General features: G+C 45.8%; 1 protein-coding gene across 1 annotated transcript in view; it reads right to left on the bottom strand.

The window, feature by feature from the left end:
• Window positions 1-16,946: 16,946 nt before the first annotated feature.
• Window positions 16,947-22,452, bottom strand: part of DNAJC15 (DnaJ heat shock protein family (Hsp40) member C15) — a 70,673-nt gene continuing 65,167 nt past the window's right edge. Inside the window, exon 6 of the mRNA XM_075563631.1 lies at window positions 16,947-17,167. Within this exon, the coding sequence (XP_075419746.1) occupies window positions 17,097-17,167 (71 nt within the window). The 3' untranslated portion in view covers window positions 16,947-17,096. The remainder of the gene's footprint in view (window positions 17,168-22,452) is intronic.

Raw genomic sequence — 22,452 nt, 5'->3', positions numbered from 1 at the left:
AGCTAGAGATAAAAAAAAAACCACCTTCTAATTCTGCGCTGTTGGGCTGTGGGTGAGGCACTAACTCATTTTCCAAAGAGAAAGATCTGTGGAAATGCAGAATGGCTCTCGGATGAGAAAAATCAATGCTGCTCTGCCTAAAAAAAGAATACTGCCGTGAACCAATGGACACACACACCTTTCACATTACTTCTGAGTCCAATGCCACCCGTCTCACCATTGCACTCGGTGGGCAGGTAAACCACTCTCCAACAAGTAAACCCGGGCCACCCCGTTGATTCCGATTCCTGACAAGGCCGTGAGAAACAGAAAGAACTGCCCTGGGGGCCTCTGCTTGGCTCAAATCGCACAGAAAGCCAGAGCCAGATTCTTCTTCCCAAGAGCCTCTGGGGGAATCCAAACTGCCAAGGTTAAGGTGAGTAGCTATGGCGAACTGTCTGTGCACTGTGGACAGGTGGCATCCCAGGAGGAAAGCACAGGCCAGGCAGGTTGGGAAGTTACACTGCGGCCCGAGAGCTCACGAAAGGCTGGCCCGGGCCCAGGTCCGGCGGCATGGTGGGTGTGAGGCAGCCTGGCACAGATCCACCTCATGCAAAATGAATAAAGGTCAATAGCTGTCCAGGATAACAGCTCCTTAAGAGACAGGCCAACTGACTGGCATCCTGGATTTAAAACTCCCGCAGAGAAAGTGGGAGGGTCTTAGCCCATGCAGCTTGGAGAACAACGGGGAGGGCAGCTGCTGGGAATTAAGAAGGGAGTGGGTCCAGTCCCGGGGGGGGGGGGGGGAAGCAGAGTGCTTAGTATTTTATCACTAATCCAGAAGCACTGAGCCCTTGCTAAAGATCTTTAAGCTTCCTTTGGCTGATCAATGTGCTCCCACAGCCAATTGATAGGATGCTAATTCCCACTGATGCTGGTGGCTGAGGCCCGGGCAATAACCAACCGCCTGCTCTACTGCCTGCCCTCCACTAGCACGTGCTGCAGGGTTCAGATTTTTTCGGATGGATTTTGGCCACTGAGGAATCTGCCAGTCAGAACGTGCCACCTTTCCCCAGGGGCACCTATCAGCCAAGCCTTGAAGGACAATGAATGCCCTGCCCCCAGAGGGTTGTTAACTACAAAAGCTGCTACCAGAGATCAGGGGCAGAGTCAAGGGTAAGGGCTTCCACTAGCTGAGTGCGTTCCCCCTGGAAGAAAAAGTCAGTCGGAGAGGAAGGCGGTCGGTCACCTGGCCTGCGTCTGTGCATTCCTCTGGAGAGGGAGTGTACGTTGCCAGCTGCAGGCATGTTTGGAGCAATGTTGATCACGTGAGTCATTTCACCGGTGGCATCTGCTTTCCCTGCTCTCCCCCTTCATTAAATTCTAACATTAAAATCTAACATCCACACATCGGCTTTCCGTTTTCCTCTCGTGGTACGTCTATTATGTTTTCCTCTATTACGTCTGTACAGGAAATTGATGGTGCTCTCCAGAAATGCCATCAACCGGCTGAAGTCCGATGGGTTCGCCGTGCCGCTCGGCCTGTCGTCACTAATCCAACAGGCCGGGGAAAGAGGCACGTTCCTCGTTCCTTGCCCGCTCCAGCTCCAGTCTTCGGGGAGACAGACCCGCTAGGCTTTGTTAGCCCAACCACATCACAGCCTCCTTCTGGATTGAAACAGAAGACACAAGGGGACAGTGTGGGGACAGGAGACACCACAGCCCTCACCCAACCCACGCACTGTCTCCTGACCTTGAAGGTCTGACGGTGAAGATGCGAGCATCTCCTGGGGAAGTGTGTGCGTGTGCGTGTCAGAGCGCTGGTGAGGGGTGAGCGGGCAGTGACACTGTGGAAGAGGAGAATCGAGGGCCACTCTTCTCTGTATCTTCTGTTAGACGTCGGAAACTCAAGAGTGGTTCTTTCTTCCCTCATGGAGTCTGAGACCCAGGCCTGTGTGTAAACATGCTCAATGGTGCATTCTGCAGTGACAGTTCCGTGGTGTCCTCAGTCCTATTAGCAAGGCTTCGGTTTAGTGCTCTGTACAATCCGAAGGGCTGCGGGTCAAAGCAGGATGTGAAGGTGCCTGCGGCAGCACGGAAGCGCACAAGCCAGGGGACCAGGCACTTTTCTTTGGTATTTCCAATACCGAATCCACACACAGCTTCATTTTTAAGTGTGGGCTCTCCGCCCCTGCCCTGGCTTACTCTGGCCTAGGGACGATGAAACTCCATTTCACTGATGGCTCCTCTCTGAGAGGGTCCATCTGTCTGTGACTTCAGTCTCCCACACTGTCCTTTAGAAGTGAGTCTGTGCGGACTGGACCCGGGGGACACGGGGAACAGGCTGAGCTTGTCAAGAACTGGCGGAGGCACCAAGAAGACCCAAGGAACACCCAGCGCCCAGCGGAGGCTCAGAGCGCAAAGGAAACTGCCACGCTCAAGTGTCTTTTCCTCAAGCCATACAACTGAAAAACTGCATGTCAATTCAACTTGGGCAAATCGCGTTTTATTTAACGGTATTGGGAAAACTAGAGAGATAAGATCATCTTTTAGTTTATCCTTTACTATTTTAAAACAATATAAACAAAACAGCTTTTTTTCAGTTAGTTCGTTTTCCATATATCACTCCCCCAACCCCCACCCGCCAAATCACTGGTTTACATGGAGGAAAAAGCTCCGGGAAGTACATAGTGAAGCACAGGGAAGGCAGAATGAAGAGGCCAGCATGCAAGCCGATTACGTAAGTCCAGTGGCCCCTGGTTACTAACACCCATAGCTGCCCTCAGTGATGGATACCTTTGTCCTCACTTTAAAACGTGGCAATGGATTCTCATCTCCCTCACTTGCTGAGCGTGAAACTTTAAATGATGGAAAGGCTTTGAGCAATTAATTGTTGCCCTACCCACTGCCATTATGTTGATTCCGATTCACAGCAACCTTATAAAATAAAGTAAAACTTCTCCTTAAAGTTTCCCTGACCTATAAATCTTTATGGGAATAGAAAGCCTCATCTTTCGCTAAAGGGGCTTCTTGTGGATTTGAATCTCTGACCTTGTGGTAAGCAGCCCCATGCTTAACACACAATGCCACAGGTTCCTTTCTTGTACTAATAAAGGCTAAATAAGAATTATTAACAAGAACTCATTGCCATCTAGGCGACTCCAACTCATAGTGACCCTCTAGGATGAGGTAAAACGGCCCTGGTGGGTTTCCAAGACTGTAACTCTACCAGAGTCGCAAGTGCCTTTTCCCCCATTGATCCAGGATTCTAGGAAGCATTGTGGATGTACTTCTTCCATGACAGATGTTTGTTCTTCTGGCAGTCCACGGTACTTTCAATATTCTTCCTGAACAGCCAGACTCAAACGTGTCCACGCTCCTTTAGTCTTCTTTATTCACGGTCCAACTTTCACAGGCACATGATGCGATTGAAAATACTGTGGCTTGAAGTCAGTGGCACCTTAGTCCACAAAGTGCCATCTTCACGCTTCAACACTTGAAACGGCCCACATCAGCATGGAGAAAGGCAAACTTTGCCCAGGGACGCCTTAATCTACCCCCGTGCAAGGACTTGTTGTTGGGTGGTGTCAAGTCGATTCCAAGCCATTGGAACCCTTTGTACAAACCGAAGGCAACCCTGCCTGGTCCTCCTCGATGCTCGCAAGTGTTCCGACACTGGAGGCACTGCTGCAGCTACTGTGTCCGTCCACGGGGACTTTCTTTTTTCTGCTTTCCCAAGCATGACGTCATTGTCCATGAACTGGTTTTTCCTAACAACATGTCCAAAGTATGCGAGACGAAGTTTACTATTCTTTCTTCCAAGGAACACTCCGACCGTACTTCTTCTAAGAGAGATGTGTTTGTCCTTTTGGCAGTCCCTGGCACCTTCACTATTTTTTAAAAACATTTTATTAGGGGCTCATACAACTCTTATCACAATCCATACATATACATACATCAATTGTATAAAGCACATCTATACATTCTTTGCCCTCATCATGTTCAAAGCATTTGCTCTCCACTTAAGCCCTTTGCATCAGGTCCTCTTTTTTTTTCCCCTCCCTCCCCGCTCCCCCTCCCTCATGTGCCCTTGGCAATTTATACATCGTTATTTTGTCATATCTTGCCCTATCCGGAGTCTCCCTTCCCCCCCTTCCCTGCCGTCCCTCTCTCAGGAAGGTCACATGTGGGTCCTTGTAATCAGTTCCCCCTTTCCAACCCACTCGCCCTCCACTCTCCCAGCATCGCCCCGATCTTCAATATTTTTTGCCAGCACAATTCAGATGTCCTGCTTCTTCTTTGATTTTCCTTACTCAAATGTCCAACTTTCACATGTACATGAAATGATGGAAAACACCCCAGCTTGGTTCAGGCACACTTTGATCCTCAAAATAACCTCCCTGCTTTTCAACACTCTTAAAGAGGTTTTGTGTACGGACCCGACCCGATGCAATGCATCGTTTGATCTCTTGACAACTGCTTCCATGAACTTGGATTGTGGATCCAAGCAAGATGACCTCCTTGACGACTTCAAATCTCTTCTCCATTTATCATGATGTGACCGATTGGTCCAGTCTTGGGGAGTTTGCTCCTCTTTACCCTGGGTTGTCATCCATGCCGGAAGTGGAAACCTGTGATCGTCATCAGCAAGGACTTCAAGTCCTCCTCACTTTCTGCCAACAAGGGGCGCCATCTGCTATCAGTTTGCTATTTAAGCCTTCCTCCAATCCTGAGGCTGCATTCTTCATGTAACCAGCTTATCAGATTATTTACTCTGCATTCAGACTGAATAAGTATGGTTAAAGGACCCAACCCCCTGACACACATTTCCTGATTTCAAGCAATGCCATAACCCGTGAAGGAGACCTGGTAGGGTAATGGTTATGCACTGGGCTGCTAACCAACCTCCAGCCACTCTTTGGAAGAAAGAAAGGGCTTTCTACTCTGGTAAAGAGATACTATCTCATAAACTCAAAAAGGCAGTTCTACCATCTCCTATGAGGTTCTATGAATCTGCATTGACTCAATGGCAGTTGACTTTGGTTTGGTTTTGAGTATGCGCTTGTTCTGTTTGCACGTCTTCTTGATCCAGTTACAAGTTCTGCATGAGCTCAATGAACTGTTTTGGAATTCCCAGTTTGTTATGATCCACCTAATTGAATACCTTGATATATGAATAAAACACAAGCGCACTTCTTTCTGTATTCTCTGCTTTCCATCAAGATCCATGTGCCATCGGCAATGTTTTCCCTTGTTCGGAATCCAGCCGGCTGTCTAGCTTTGCAGAGAGTTCCAGTGTTGGCAGCCCACAGGCGCAGATCTTCCCTGTCCTATAGGGTCACTGTGAATCAGCTTTGACTTGATGACAGCAAGTTTGCTAGTTATTTTATAAGTAAGAGCAAGTTTCAGAATCTCTTCTGACATCCACTTTGATTTTTTTTCTTTCTTTCCCCTCTTTTTAATGACCTTTCTCTTTCTTCACGATTGATGGTCTTGACGTCCTCCCACAACCCATCCGGTCTTCTGTGCTAGTGTTCAGCGCATCAACTCCGTTTTTGAGGTGTTTTCAAAATTCATGTGGGAAAGACACAAGATTGTATTTTGGCTCTTGTGGACTTACTTTAATTTTCTTCAGCTTCAACCTGAGTTTACATAGCTCAAAGCTATGTATTTAATTTTTTTTACAAAACCTCATCACCCTCAAAGTACTTTCCATTACACTTAATACATTTGTCAAATCTGTGATTCCATTCTTGGAAGCATTTTTCAAACTCATCTGTTTGGATGACTGACAGCACCTCCCTTGTTTTTCCTTTACCTCTTCTACATTGTCACATTGCTGTCATTTCATGTCCCTTTTCATTCTCAAAAACAAAAAGAATTGTGTTAGGTCTCTCTCATGGGAGAGAAATACCTTGATCCTTGGCTTCACATGAGAAAGAATTCATGCCGAAGCCTGGTTTGTGATCCAAGTGAGCATATAAAGGACAGACATGGAACAAATTTGTGGGACCTCGGCCCGGCCACGCTGCACTGTGTGTTGGAGCCGCTGGGAGAAATCGCCGTGAGAAAGAAAACTACTGGCTTTACAGGACCCCCATTGGCTGAATCAAATACACCTGGCTTAGATGGGCCAATCCAGGTGTACCACCCTTCCTGGCAGGAAGCTCGAACCTTCTGAGCATGTACAGTAGACACCCCAGTTCCTGTGCTAGCTACCTAACAGTTGCATGGAGTAACATCACGGAGTAAGGTGCATGGGGCAAGAGAGGCATGCTGTTTTTTGCCAAAAACTGGCACACTGAGATGGCTGAATGAGCAGTTGCATTATTGTGGTGGCAAAACCAGTCCCCCATCTGCCACTATGATGCAATCTTTTCAGAACCTATACATAGAAAACTTGATTAACAGTCTGACCTGGTGGAATGCACTCCAAATGCACCGAGTCAACATTTTCGTCCATTTAGGAAGTTGATGGATGTCCAGAATGAGGATCGTCATCAATCGACATTTTGCCTTTTTTGAAATGAGAAAACCACTCATACACTTGAGTTTTTCCCATAGCACGGTCTTTATAAGCTGTGGTTCAACAACACAGCAGTTTCTGTAGCATTTTTCCCAAGCAGGAAACAAAATTTCATAGCTGCACACTGTTCTCTTAAATCAGTCATCACAAAAAAACGAGGTTCGAGCAAAACTGCTTTTACAAAAAATTCACTGTGAACAGACAGAACCTCCCCAGCTTTGTTTCTATCACTAAGACTCAGTTCTCCAACTACCATTCTTTCATATTTGTTCACAACATGTGCACCAATAATTATCAGTGAATCTTGATCACATGTTTGATCAGTTTCCTGCTGAGGAAGCTGGTAGAATTCTTCAACTATTTCACCGCTTGCTCTCCTGGTCAGTGCATGAATTTGAGTAAGAATTGTATTGATTGGATTGCCTTGAAGGCAGCTAAACCTATCACAGGCAGCATTGTGCTTCAGGAGAGGTCCTGAACGATGCTCTTGACAATGAATGCCCTGCCTTTTCTGATTGTGACACTGCTGCCATAGTGAGACACACTTCTTGATTCCAAATGGCCAATGCCAACCAGTCCATTCCGTCTCACTGGTGCCTAGAAGACTGGTCTTCATGCATTCCATTTACATTTTGATGACTTCCAATAGTCCTAAATTCCTACTTCATACATGCCAATGTCTGATGATTAGATTTTTACAGCTGTTTCTTCTCATTCTGGGTTGTGCCCATGAGAAAAATGAAGATTCTGAAGGCTCCATTCCCGTGGGCTTAACTCGGTTTACGGCACCATGGTCGAGTCTCCTTTGGAAAGCAGCTCCTCCTCCCGTACACAGAGAGCCTTCCCACTGAGGAACCCATCCCCGGACACTACCCCCCAACACTCTGCTTCCATTTACCAGCAGGCCTTCCCTACCTGACGATGTTTCCAGGTTGTCCCTGAAGTTTTCTGCAGCTACTTCCGCCGAGGGGATAGGCGATTGCTTCAACAGGAATACTCTGGATTAACTCACTCAACTGGAGAGTGCATTGTTTAAAAGCATCTGCAATTTCAATACGCAAATCCTTTTGTGACACATAGACATGATTTCCAAAAACCATTGGAAACTGCCAGTGAGTTGATTCGGACACGTATATACGGGGTTTCTAGGAATGTAAGTCTTTATTGGTGCAGTCTCCTCAGCCTCCTCCTGGAGGGTTTAAACTGCAAAGCAGCATCCAGCAGCGTGCAGTGATATGCAGACAAATTCTGCTACATATTAGCAACTAACTTCCTGTTGGGTGCTCTGCGCTGACTTTGGAATTTAGAGCCAGGGACACATACTCAGTCAACACAGGGAAGAAGCAACGGGAAACATACTTGTTTTTTTAATTCTCCTGAAGTACCTACTCTGGACGGGTTATCAGGAGAAACTAGTGCCCAGGAAAGGCCATCACACTTGGGAAAGGGGCGAAGCAGTGAGGACAACCCTGGACAACATGGACTGAAGCTGGGGCTCTAAAAGTTGTGAGAATGGTGCAGGACCGCTCGGTGTTGCACATAGGGCGGGTCACTATGGACCCGTAAAAACTAAACACCAAATTCCTTTGAAAATGCTCAAGTTATTTAAATCTTGCTTTTTCTCCCTTTTAACCCTTTTTGTATTGCCCCTCTGAACTTTTCAACAAATTCAGCCTTCTTGTTTTGTTGGTACTATGCTGAAATCTCCCTCTCTCTGAAGAGTCGACTGCTTCACCGTTATGGCTTCTGATATTTACTAGGGATGCTCTCCAAAGCTCTCGCCCATGAACGTTGCCATTACAATCTCATCACAACTGCCCCGTGCGGGGAAGCCCATGCTCCTAAAGTTGACACGCACAAGGCCATGTGCGGGGCATGGAGATCAAAGCTTCCAGGGAAACTGTCTCCCTAAAGTCCATTTTCACCCCCGTAGACCAAGTACACAACCTGAGCCTAAGATTCATGCGTGCCCTTGGCTTCCTACAAGGATGCCCACAAATTCAGCGTGAGTGCAAGGCGAGAGCCCGTGCTGCAGGGCCAAACCAATGGGATGGGAGCCCATTCGCTTTGTAATGGGAACAGAGAATCTTTGGTTCTTCTTTCGTGTGTAAATGGAGGGAATAACAGCACCTCTCTGCTCAGGTTGCTGTGAAAACCAAGAGCTGAGGTGAACAAGCGGCCATCTAACTCAGAAGCAATAAAGCCCACATGGAAGAAGCACACCAGCCAGTGCGATCACGAGGTGCCAAAGGGACCAGGTATAAGGCATAATGCAAAAAAAAAAAAGAATATATATATATATGTGTGTGTGTGTGTGTATATACATATATACATATATATATACACACACACACACACATATATATATACACACACCATAGTGAATGAAGGGGGAAGTGCAGAGTGGAGACCCGAGGCCCAAGTGTCGACCACTGGAGATCCCCTGACAGAGGGGTTTAGGAGAGGAGACGGGTCAGTCAGGGTGTGATGTAGTACCGATGAAGAACACAGCTTTCCCCCAGATCCTGGATGCTTCCTCCCCCCAACTACCATGATCCGAATTCTACCTTGCAGGACTGGATAGGGCAGAGGTTGTACACTGGTGCATATGGGAGCTGGAGGCACAGGGAATCCAGGGTGGATGATACCTTCAGGACCAGGGGTGTGAGGGGCGATGCTGGGAGAGTGGGTTGGAAAGGGGGAACTGATTAAAAGGATCCACATGTGACCTCCTCCCTGGGAGATGGACGGCAGAGAAGGGGGAGATGGGAGACTCCGGATAGGGCAAGATATGACAAAATAACAATCTGTGGATTATCAAGGGCTCATGAGGGAGAGGGTAGCGGGGAGGGAGGGGAAAAAAAAGAGGACCTGATGCAGAGGGCTTAAGTGGAGAGTAAATGCTTTGAGAGTGATTAGGGCAAAGAATGTACGGATGTGCTTTATACAATTGATGTATGTATATGTATGGATTGTGATGAGCTGTATGAGCCCCTAATAAAATATTTTTTAAAAAAACAAACAAACAAAAAAAAACCAAAACCAAGAGCTGACATAGGGAGAATGAATACTTGGCACAAGGGCTTAACCAATAGCACCTCTTCCTAAAATATTATTGGTTTATAAAAATGAGCAGATTCTACTTTCTTGGTCTTTAGGACTATATCTCCATGGATGTCAATCATGAGCCAGGATCAAAATATGATTTTCATCTCATCAGAATCTAGGTTTGTCATTGCTGATTTCCTTTCCTAGAGGTGTTCTCTCCTCCATGTTCAGCTACTAATTTGAAACTGATGGCCCAAATCTCCCTGAGTGATGATATTCTGCGCATAGGAAATTAAACTCCCTCCTGACAGTGGCGACTACAAATCTATACAGCGACTTAAAAGGTGGACCAGTGTTGCTAGGCATTGTTGGAGACTTGCTGAGGGAGAAAGGGTCAGTATGGCAGGAAGAGAAATGAACAGTATTTAATGAACTTGCATTTAATAATAATAGTAATAAAAAATTTAAAACTCAGCTTTTATACATTCTTTTTGTCAGCTACACGAAAAACGGAAACGCGTGCTCAGCTGGGAACAATAACTACTCCGCTCATAAAAATCATTAGGAGCAGTCTTTGTCTTCCACGCTGGCAATTTCACTGGTGGGCAACGATCCAGACCCTCTAGATTCCACCTGCACAAACTTTGCTTTCCTAGCTAATGAATTATACTGGCAAAAATGCTAATTTCTGCGTGGCTTTAACTCCACTATAAATAAGGTCGGGGCTCACAATTTTTGATGTTTTGTGACAAGTAGCTGACGCTGATCTATAGTGTTGGGTTCTTTTTCCGTTAACATGGGGTGGAGTGGGGGAGTGGGAACGCGTCACATGGACCCACACCCAGGGGTGCTTCTTGTGGCCAGAGGCCCCTCTCTGCAATGACTGCTGACGGAGGCGGGCAGTGGAGGTGGAGTGACTGGCTCCCATTGCGCAGCATGAACTGGCGCACTGGGACGTGTAAACTCCTCACTGCTGGCGGGTTGTGTCTGCGCAGTTAGGTATTGCTTACATTAAGGCCCGGAGTCTCCGAGGTCTACAAATGTCAGTGACCTGCCTTAACCTAATCGCCGATCTTTTTTCTGCTGCACGTTCTACCCGAAAAACACAGGATTTCTGCGCCCAGATGAAATGTTATTCCTTAATGAGCCTACTGGGTAATGGCCCAATAACAGAACTTGTGCTGGTGAACTCAAAAACACCAGCACCCCAACACCCCCAAAGCCATAAGATTCTACTAGGTGGGTTTCCAAATGTTTGTGGAAAATTCCATCGTCTTTTCATTACTACTTTTTTAGACTATCAAATCCCATTTTCTCATAAAATATTTGAAGTCTCATCATATATACATATACATAAATACACACTCCCATATTTATGTTTCCTAGTTCCCTTTTTAGTGTTGGCTGTTTTAAGAATAAGCTTATTTTGTATCCTCACTATCTGACAGTGTTAGTATTCAATATTTGCTTAAAGGCTGAATATAAAGTATTTCAAAGCAAAAGAAATGCATTGACAAGTGAAAAACAAGTGTTCTATAATAACCCTTCTCCCCCCACTCAAACTATACGGCTCTTCTCCTCTCGACTCGAAGCAGGAGATTGGCATCATCGGCTACTATTTAAGTGGTGGCATGCTGTCCTCCCCTTTAATTAATTATCCATTTGACTTACACTTCCTGTGAAATTTAGAAAGTAATTGTTTTGCTTTAAAAAGATCTTTCCTGGGGGAACAGATCACAATGATTGACATATAACCCCAACCCCCCCAGGGTGATGAACAACAGAAACGTGGGTGAAGGGAGGCAGTGCATGGTGTAAAATTTGAAAATAAGAACAATTTATAAATTATCAAGGGCTCACAAGGGTGGGAAAAGGAGGGGGAAAAGTGGACTCAACTAGAAAGAAAATGTTTTGGAAATGAGGATGGCAACATATATACAAATGTGCTTGATACAATGGATGTGCCTGCTACAATGGATGTATGGATTGTTATGAGCTGTAAGAGCTCCCAATAAACTGATTTATTAAAATAAAAATAATAAGGAAATATAAGTCAAGTTTCAAAAAAATTATAAATAACTAAATAGGAGGTCCTTCCTGTCCCTCAGATGGCAGCTAAGTAGTAAGGATACCGGACACTCGTCAGCAGTGAAGAACTTAAGCAGCAGGTGCAATGACCGCACGTGTGCAGACAGGCAACCACTCAAATCAGCGTTTCGTAGATAACACGGAGCTGACAGTGAGTAGCTGGTTAAAACCTGCCGGGTCTTGAGCACCCTGCCATTGTGGTGCCATGACCGTCTCTTCCGGCCAGTCTTTGTAGCTCTCAACAAATCTCTTTCAGGGGAAACATGCAAATGAAGCGTGTGATGATGTAGTGAAGGAATTGGTCAGTTTTGCCATCACGGAGTTACCCGTTGGGTTGCTAACCACAAGATCAGCAGTTCTAAACCACTAACCGCTCTATGTGAGAAAAATGAAGCTTCCTGCACCTGTAAAGATTCACTCTTTGACACCCACAGGGGCAGCTCTACTGGGTGCCAAAGGGCTGCTACGAGGGGGAATGGCTTGATAGCAGTGAGGATTGTTTTGGGTCGGGGTTTAAAATGAGCCATCTCAGAAGCAGGAAGGGGTCTCCTACTGCCATCATGACTCTAGACCCTGATGGACCCAAAGGCTTGCCAGTTTAGGGAGTAAACATACTCACTGCTGGGTGGGAGAGGAGGCTTGCTTGCAGGGAGGGAGGTGCCTCCAGCACGTAATCAGGGAAGCCGACTGGGTGATTCCCAGATGAGAGCCAAGAGCCTTAGAGTCGATGATTACTGCGAGTCCTTAGGGGCCCTGATGGTACAGTTATTCATAAGGTTGCTAACTGCAAGGTCAGCAGTTAAAAACCACCAGCCCCTCCTCAGGAGAAAGCTGAGGCATCTTGGAAGCCTGCAGAAGCAGTTCTATAGGGTCACGATGAGTCAGATAGGATCACTATGAGTCAGATTCAACTTGTTGGCAATGAGTTTTGCTCTTAGGGCATTTATTGACAATACTAATGAGCTTTGCTACACTGCCCAAGCCAAGCAGGGGCCAAGCAAGCGGCTGTGTGGTGGAGCCTAAAGAAGCATGCTGTGGGCCCTGCTACAAGTCGCTCCTGATCAGAACCAACTGAATCCTGCGAATTTCTGCTCTTGAATTGGAATCCGTTAGCTTCCCTACTAAAGTCATGATTGCATGTGTGGCCATGGCAACGAGGTGACCTCAGCAGACTTCAGAGTCCCTTAAGGGGGTGGGGGGTGTCAGAATTGACAGAGGGTTGGAAGGTGGGGGCAACGTTTGACCTCCTCCTCCTAGGAATTTACCTTGAACTTCTACAAAATTTGATTCTCCTTCCACTCTGAGAGAGCAGAGGTCAGAAATGGCCCCCATGTCATTCTTACCGCCATTTATAGACTAGCTACTGAATTGATGCCTACTGAAAATGCGAGTTGTGCAATCTCCAACTTCATGAGCTCACACCACACTGCAACTCGCTGGACTTAGCTTCTACCTCTGGGACAGTTTCTATGTCATTGTACTTAGCGATGTCTTTAAGTAGTTCGATAACGGGGGAAAGAATGCCCACGCTCTCTGCTACTTCTGAGGGAAGGGGAGTGAAGTTCTCGCAGGGCTCCAGATTCTCTTCCTTGGAATCCAAGCCGTGACTGCTGCACCCGGGGAACGTGGCAGACGTCACGCAGTGCCCGTTTCCCAGCCTAGGTGACTATGGCTTCTCCCGTAAGCTTCTTCCACAGTGCGAGGAAGCTCAAGCAGTCCTACGGAGACGCCTACACACACACACACAGAGGAATGGAAACCCTTGGCTGATGGCCCTGCCGAATCTCCCTGTTGACTGCCAGGATCACTTGCCATCACATGAGGGGACTTGCAAGCCCCAGTCGACACTGCACAAATAGAACTCATGCCAACCAGGCTCTGACCAAACGGGAGTTTCAAAAGCAGAATGACTCCTGAGAACACTTCACACCCAAAGTTAAAGTATCCTTAAAATGTTTCAATTCATCCAATGGGGTAGTGAAAGTAAAAGTCAGTCCATCACTAGATCATTTTGATCATTTGCCAGTGACTCAATGACACATCCTTCTCTCTCACATCAATCCTTAGATTATTTGATAGACAAAGCAAGTGTAGATTAATTGTCCAAGGTCACATATCTGGGAGGAAAATATTCAAAACCATTTCTTTCTGGCTCGGAGTCTTTACAGGAAAATGGGAATGAAGCCTCCTATGACGGGAATCCAAGCTCATGCTGAGGTGACTCAAGTTCTCAAGAATATAGATGATGATACTGTGTCAATTAATACTGTGTTCTGCGGGGCAACATTGCTTAGCATCACTTTCCAAATTAACAGCATTTTTGAAGGAAGAACCCCACAAACCACAGCTATTACCATCGAGTCAAGTCCACCTCACAGTGGCCTGATAAAGGGCTTCCGAGGCTTTGTCCACCTTATGGGAGCAAAAACCCCCCTTGCCCCTGTGGAGAGCCGGGAGAGTTTGAGATGCGGACCTTGCAGATGGCAGTCTGACCCTACCTCACAGCACCGCCCGGACTCCATTGATAGGACATAGCATCTTCTTAGCATGGAGGCCTTTGTGGTCTTTACTAAGTGCAAGTGCTCCAGCCTAAGACCGGATTCTTGCTCAACAGGTTCTCAAGTTTTGTAGGAGAAACACACCAGAAACCAAACTCAATGCACCCAGGCAACTCGACCTCAGAGCAACCCTATAGAACTACCCCTATGGGTTTCAGAGACTGCAGATCTTTGCAGGACTAGAAAGCTTCATTTTTCTCCTGAAGAGTGACTGGTGCCTTTGAACTTCCAACCATGTAGTTTGTGGCCTAATGCACAATTCATTATGCTGCCAAGGCTCGTAGTAGAAGCATGGCAGGTACATAAGCAGCTGTTTCACAAGGTATCAAGCTGTGAGTGCCATATGGGAAGAATAAAGTGCTAGGGGTGTTTATTCATTCATTTAACCAATATTTATTATGTGCCAATTTGTCAGTGCATGAGACTCTGATCCAGGCTCTCAAAGAGTTGGCAATTCAAATGACTGTTGCTGGAAGCACCAGAGAAAGGACAGTTACATTTGAACTTGGTTTTGAACTGTGGCTTGACTTTGGATTTGTGGAGATCTGCCATTCTCAGTAGAGATCATAGTGGACAAAAAATGTAAACTACTGATGCAGTGGAATATTGCAACATGCATGTTTTCAGTCAAGATCCAAGTTTTATTGACTCGGGAGACCTGGTGATGTAGTGGTTACGCGTCCAGCTGTGATCCGAGAGATCAGCAGTTCAATACTACCAGCTGTTCCGAGGGAGAAAGGCAGGCTTTCCACTCCAGTGAACAGATAGTCTCAGAAACACACAAGGGCAGTTCTATCCTATCCTATAGAGTCACTATGAGTTGACGACTTAATAGCAGTGGGTTTTGGGAGTTTAAGATAATATTTAAAATCAAACCATTGTTTCATGTGCAAAAAGAAAAAGAAATGTATATTCATTAAATCCTCACAGCAGTGCTTCCCGACTGGGGCATTTTGGCCTTCAAGTGACTTGGCAAGCTCTGGAAACATTTCTGGTTGCGGGTTGTCATGACTGGAGTGGAGTTGTAGTTCTAGCCTTTAGGAGGCGCCAGGGAGGCTGCTAATCATGCCTACAGTGCACAACCCTCTAGCTACTCCGCCCCCTGACAGAGAACCATTAGACCCCCCCCCCCCCCCCACATCAACTGTGCAAGGCCAACAATGCCTGACGCATTGGGGGTAAGCTGAACGCACTTCCAGAATATTGAAATACGTATGTTTACACAGATAAAATACGTGATCATTTGGAGTGAACGAGCATAAGCTCAGGATGTATAAAGGCATTCTTGGGGCAAATAGTCCTCTGTACAGGAAGCAGGTTTCCCACTTTGGGAATTAGGGGTGGTGATGCCCAGGGGCTGTTTGGGAGAATGACTTGCTGGCAGTGGGCATCACAGGACTGGCCCTCTGAGGTCATCTCTCCATCTCTTGATTCTGGGAAATACTCTCATTACACTAATTAGATGCGTTTCTGCTGCTTCTGCTCTGAGGAGCATGACTGACTTGCATAGGAAGTCATGCTAACTTTTAAAAAGGTCAGCTCCATGCCACTTATTCTATCAGGAGCAATAGTGCAACACCTTATTTTCCCCTTGGCAACTTCTCTAGCCTATCACCCATCCTCCGATAATCAAGTCTGACTCAGCAACCTTACAGGACAGAGTAGCGCTGCCCACAGGGTTTCTGAGACTGTAAATCTTCATGGAGGCAGCCAACTATATCTTTCTCCTGAGAAGCAGCTGCTGGATCTGGACTGCCAACCTTTCTGTTAACAACCCAACACTTAATCCACTGCACCACCAGGAACACCCCCACTCCCCACCCCTAATTGTAGAGTCTTTGTGTGATTTATCTCACTTCTACATCTAAGTTCTTCGGGTCAGGATCCATCCATATCTGGTTCATAATTGTAACCCTCAGAGGACCCCCTACAGTGCCTTGCACATCATAGGTGCTCAGTAACTGTCTGTGGAATGAATAATTGAATAAAGACACAGTACTGGCAGATTATAATTAAATGCAAACCCTTCAGCCTTTTCCCAACTCTTCTCAGCCTTTCCTCAGAGGGCTCATATTGTAAATCTTTAATCATTTTAGTAGCATCTCACATTCTCATGCTTGGGCTAGGGTCTCAGAGAACAGAGCTCTTTAACAAGTCCTAACTGCCACTTAACAAAACAGGCTCAGTAAATTCCACCAAGTGTCAGGTGATTTCCTTCTAAGGCGGAGGCTACTGTCTGGTCTGGAAACATTTAAAGGACCTTAGAGGGGCAGCGTCCCCAGTCCCTCCGAGGAAACGAGGCTCCATGGCAGTGCAATCAGACGCAGGGAGAGCAGCTGAGCATGCTGTGCACGCAACCCAACGGCATCCTTGAAGAGTGTGCTCTGTCCAATCGTGTGTATCAGGAGGGAATGACGGCCTCTCTGACATGACCATCAGCCCTGATCCAATGTTACGGGGCTTTCTTGAAAAGACATGCTGAGTCACTCACTCACTCACTCACTCACTCACTCACTCACTCACTCACTCACTCACTCTCTCTCTCTCATTCTCACTCACTCACTCACTCATTCATTCTCATTGACTGACTAACTGACTCACTCACTCACTCACTCACTCACTCTCATTGATTCACTCAAACTCACTCACTCACTGACTCACTCTAACTGATTCACACTCACTCTCACTCACTGACAATCACTCTCTCACTATCAAAAAAAAAACCCAAAAATAAAAGAAAAGCCATGTTCAAAAGCAAGGCTGTCCATCTTTTATTGCTAAGTAGCTCAATCGTCCATGTCTGAAGATCATGAGGACTATAGTTTGAATTAATCTGCAGGACATTTGGAGTGAGGTTCCCACCTGATTTCTTCTTGAGGTTCCTGCTTGGGCATCAATTAATGTTTGGTACTTGATTCTAGCAAGTCTTTAGCTTCGTTTATTTTAGTTGCTAAGTAAGGAGATCCACCTGAGAAGGGGGAACAAAAAAGAAATGGATTAAAGGACATTTCATTATTGAACATTTTTAAAGTCCCAAATACAGTAAAAACACTCTCATTATAAATCTCTGATTTTTCACCACCTATCCATCCTCTGAAAAATGACTTTGTAAGCTGGCTGGAAATCAAAACAGCATAGATTAAGCTGGCTTCATGAAGTACTATGGACCCCCAATGATCAAAGATAATCTCTGAGGAAAATACTGGAAGACAGCAGGACTAGGGAATGACTGGAAAGCCATTCAAATATTTCACCGGTCTACATTCAGCACAGATTCCTGCAGAGAACTGACCGAGGGAGGGTAGCTTTATGGCGAGAGAATCAGTTCACGAGGGGTTTTTCCAAGTCTCAGGCAACCTGATATCCGGGCAAAAGGAAAACACCTGTGAGGCAAGCTGACTGCGCACGCGCCGATGCTAACCAGCACGTTGACTAATAAAGACGCATAAACGAACAAGCGAGTCGCAATGAAATCATTTTAAAGGAGCCCTGGGCCGATCTATGAGAATGTTTACAGAGTGCAATCTTGGAGTCTGTGTCCTCTTTCAGAGTTCTTTGCAATGAATTATTTCTAATGCAAACAGCAAGCAGAAAATTGAAGTGAATATCAAATGCAGATTCCTTATAAATCACCAACAGCCCATTTGACACAAAAAAGCACTAGCCCCAGAGTGTCACAGTGAAGCTATTTCAGCATCAGACACCTACATTCTGGCCTGAACACTGCCATCGCTAACGCTCAGGCTCACAATCACAGCAGAGCTGACCAGTGTCTTTGTGCTTGTTTTTATTTCCCCTTCAATGCAAACCATCCACAGCTGTGAAAACACCGCCAGGTCTCAGCTTATAGCACACCAAAAGCCATTTTGAGAGCAGTGGGCAAATAAATGGTCCTGCTTTTATTGATATCATACCACCTTATTTCCAATGTAAATGGAGGAAGAAAGAGAGAGCCGAGAAAGAGATGAACACAGTGTAGTCAAAGAGGCGATGCTGCAGAAAGCTATATTTAGCTTCGTGCCCTTGGCAATATCATTGACATGTTTACATCGAGATCTGAATCACTATCAACACTTCAAACTGTGTCAGAGTATCCTTGGATCTATGTTCAGAAATACAAATAAAGTCAATGAAAGCCTTACATATGCATTTGGTTCTGAGATATGTTGATTTCATGATCGACATTAAAAATGATCTTGGAATTAATTAATATCAATCTTGGTAAGCTGCTTATTAAAAATTTAAAGTTACCAAGGTAATGTCAGACATCTTGTATGCCTTCAACAAATATTAAAATATTAATTAAACCTAAGTATAACCACTAGTGGATTGATTTGGACATTTAAATTCTCAGGTCATAATATGCTCATTTAGTCGTTGAAAGAAAAAGGCACAAAAACAAAGTCTTAATTAAACATTTTATTTGTTAATGGAAATGTTAGGGACAAACAACAGTACAGTTTATTCGGAACACTGTTGAATTCTCTGTAGTTCATCTGCTTTAAACTGCAGGAAGCTGGAGGTTAACTTTACGAGTGTGACACAAGGAAGAAACAGACAAACCACCGCCATCGTGTGATTCCGCCCTGTAAGACAGAGTAGAACTGCCCCAGGGGGTTTCCAAGGTTACACCCTTAGTAGATACAGATTGCCGCCTTGTTCTCCCTCAGAATAACTGGTGGACTGGAACCACTAGTCTTTTGGTCGACAGTCCAGTGCTTAGATGTAGTGCCACTGGGGCTTTATAAGACCCAGAGACCAACCTCACGGCCATCAAGCCAGTACTCACCCACAATGACCTTAAAGAGCAGGGCTGAACGACCCTGGGAGTTTCCAAGACTGTAACTCTTTATGAGACCAGAAAGCCCCATCTTCCTCCCAAGGAGCCGTCGGCGGATTTGAACCTCCGGCAGGAGAGCAGCCCAATCAGACGCCATGACAGCAGCAGGGCTCCTAAGGACATGATTGAAGCAGCAAACTGGCTCTCTTGGCTTCACTTCCGTTCCATTCATATTGGAAAAGTATTTTTTAAAGTTCTTAGACCAAAGCTACAATTCCTTTCTACCAGCGGTCCTCAACCTGTGGGTCACGACCCCTTTGGGGGTCGAACGACCCTTTCCCAGGGGTTGCCTGATTCATAACGGTAGCAAATAACAGTTATGAGGCAGCAACGACAATAATGTTATGGTTGGGAGGAAACCCAACGTGAGGGACTGTATGAAAGGCTGCGGCATTAGGAAGGCTGAGAACCACTGCCCTATACCTTTCAAGTAGTGTTTCGTTCCACAGGTGGGTCTGATCAGTTAGAAGTTGCGTGGCAGCACGTGGCAGATGAAGGGGGAGAGAGACTCTCCCTTCTCACACAGCTGCCAGCATGACGAGTGTAGCACTGGCTGAGCTCTGTGCTTCGACCACACGTCCAGGGACAGCTCCATGGACAGGTCAACTCTTGTTCACTCTTAGCGGGCAAGCTTAGAAATGTACTCCTTAAGGGCTTCCAGCTATCTGTAAGCACAACACCCCTATAGTCAATATTCTCCTGTTTAAAATATCTCGTTTCTGGCACTGAATCTTGATCTATAGGACAATATTAGATGCTATATACTATATTTAATGGAAACACTATGTTCTTGAATTGCTAATACCGCTCCACTGTCAAGGAATCCTCTAGATTCCATTCCATTGGCATACTTACTCTCCTCTTGACATCTCCTTGGGCCCTTCTCTTAAATATACCTGTAGCTGTTCTGTTCATTCTAGCGAGCTCAAAGGCTGTCGTGAACTGTCATATTTCAGACCAACCCTCCCACTAACACCAACTTCAGTAGTTGAATTAAGTTTAAGAATGTAAGGGCTAGAGTAAAGGAGGTCCACCAGACAGCCAAGCCTTGGGGGCCTGAGACTGGTGAGAAGGGAGGTGTGTCAGAATGAGCCCAATGTTCTGTGTTACTTCTCCCTTCATTCAAGCACTTTGACTCTCAGTACTGGAGACACAGTTGGAAAGTATGCCCGGTCGGACCCCCTTCTCCCCCAACCCATGGAGTGAAACACAAAGGGAGCGCAACAGAGCAGCAAGGGGAGCAAAGCAATGGAGTAACTGAGGAATCCCAAAACAGACCTCGGAATTGGTGGGCAGGGTAGAACACTTCCCCAGATCCAACCGAAGGGTCAGCAGACAGACCTGGAACTATTTATAGGCCTCCCTCCCCCACTCTTTCTTTTTCCCTTTTCTCATGTCTATTCATATAGGATAGGCAGGATAACCAGTCCCAGGGAGACAAACAACACGGCTGATTGCTCTGGGGGGCCATGGGAGAGAAGGAGGTGGGACAAAGGGAGGGGTCCCAACAAACCCTGGCGCAAAGGAACAGTAAGAGATCTAAAATCAATGACAAGGAGGGCTACCATGCCCGATGGGGTTTGATCAAGTGCAATGTAGCGACAGACTGTACTGAAAGTTGAATGAAGGTTGAACATGATAGTGGGACAGAGGAAAGTAAAAAGAAATAGAGGAAAGATGAGGAGGCAAAAAACATTTATAGAGGTATAGACAGACATGTACATATGTAAATATATTAACATATAATGATAGAGATATAGGTCTATGTACATTTATTTAAATGCTAAGTATTAAGGTAGCAGATGGGCATTGGGCCTCTACACAAGTATTCTCCCCCCAATGCAAGAACATGTTGTTCTAGTAACTTGGCATTTTGTGATGCTCACCTTCCCTACACGATTGCTAAAGTCAAAATAGGTACATAAGCAAATGTGGTGAAGAAAGCTGATGGTGCCTGTCTATCAAAAGATAGAGTATCTAGGGTCTTAAAGGCTTGAAATTAAGCAAGCAGCCATCTAGGAGGGAGGGAACAAAGCCCACACCAGCCTGAGTGATCACAAGGTGTCAACGAGATCAGGTATAAGCCATCAGAGGACCCAAAATAAATATACCAATGCAAAGGATGGATGTTTGAATGGACACCCAAAACCAATATGCTAAACAGTTTAACAACAACCCATAACCTTTAGACCAACTCCGCAGCCCATATGTAGACACTTGGACATTCCCTCACAGAAGGGTCACAGGGAAGAACAAGACAGCCAGGGTGCAGCACAGCACCCACCGAACACACAACATTCCTCTAGTTCTTAATGCTTCCTCCCCGCCACGAGACAGCCAGGGTGCTGCACAGCACCCACCGAACACACCACACTCCTCTAGTTCTTAATGCTTCCTCCCCGCCACGAGACAGCCAGGGTGCAGCACAGCACTGATGGAACACACCACACTCCCCTAGTCCTTTAACGCCATCCCCACCCACTATCATGACCCCAGCTCTACCTTACAGATCTGGCTAGACGGTACACTCGCACAGATAAGAGCTAATCCAGGACAAATAAACCCCTCAGGAACAGTAAAGGGAGTAGCGATGCCATGAGGGAGGGGGAAGGTGGGAAGAGATGGAGGAGGGAAATGAGGAACCAACTATAATGCACACCCCCTGCCAGGTGGACAAACAACAGAAATGTGGGCACAGGGAGACAGTGGAGTGTAAGATAGGAAAATAATAATAATAATTTTTAATAGATCAGGGGTCCACAAAGGTGGGAGGGTAGTGGAGGGAGGGAAAAAAGAGGAACTGATACCAAGGGCTCAAGCAAAAAGAAAATGTTTTGAAAATAATGATGGCAACATATGTACAAATGTTTTTGATACAATTGATGTATGCATTGTTCTAAGAGTTGTAAGAACCCTCAATAAAATGATTTATTAATAAAAAAGAAAAAACACTAAGTAAAAAAGCAGCACAGGGGGGAAACATTAAAAGAGATAGACACATTAGCAACAATATAACCCTCAGCCGACTTCTTAACAAGAATGATAGAAGACAAAGAAATGTTATCTTTAAAGGCTAAAAAATTACCAGCCTAGAATGCTATTTCCAATGAATATATGCTTTAAAAATGAAAACAATATAAGTGTGTGTTTGTGTGTGTCACACAAAACAGAGAATTCTCTTGAGAAGACCACACACATAGAACTACTGGATGTCCTCGAAGGTGAACAAGCGGCCATCTAGCTCAGAAGCAACAAAGCCCACATGCAAGAAGCGCACCAGCCTGTGTGATCACAGCGTGTCCATAGGATCAGGTATCAGGCATCAAAGACCAAAACCATATCATTGTGAATGAGGCGGAGTGTGGAATGGTGACCCAAAGCCCATTTGTAGGCAACTGGACATCCCCTTACGA

The sequence above is a fragment of the Tenrec ecaudatus genome, chromosome 11 (assembly GCF_050624435.1).
Source record: "Tenrec ecaudatus isolate mTenEca1 chromosome 11, mTenEca1.hap1, whole genome shotgun sequence".
In the NCBI taxonomy this organism is placed as follows: domain Eukaryota; kingdom Metazoa; phylum Chordata; class Mammalia; order Afrosoricida; family Tenrecidae; genus Tenrec; species Tenrec ecaudatus.
Note: the sequence above shows the minus strand (reverse complement) of the source record. Positions and strands in the feature narration are given on the sequence as shown.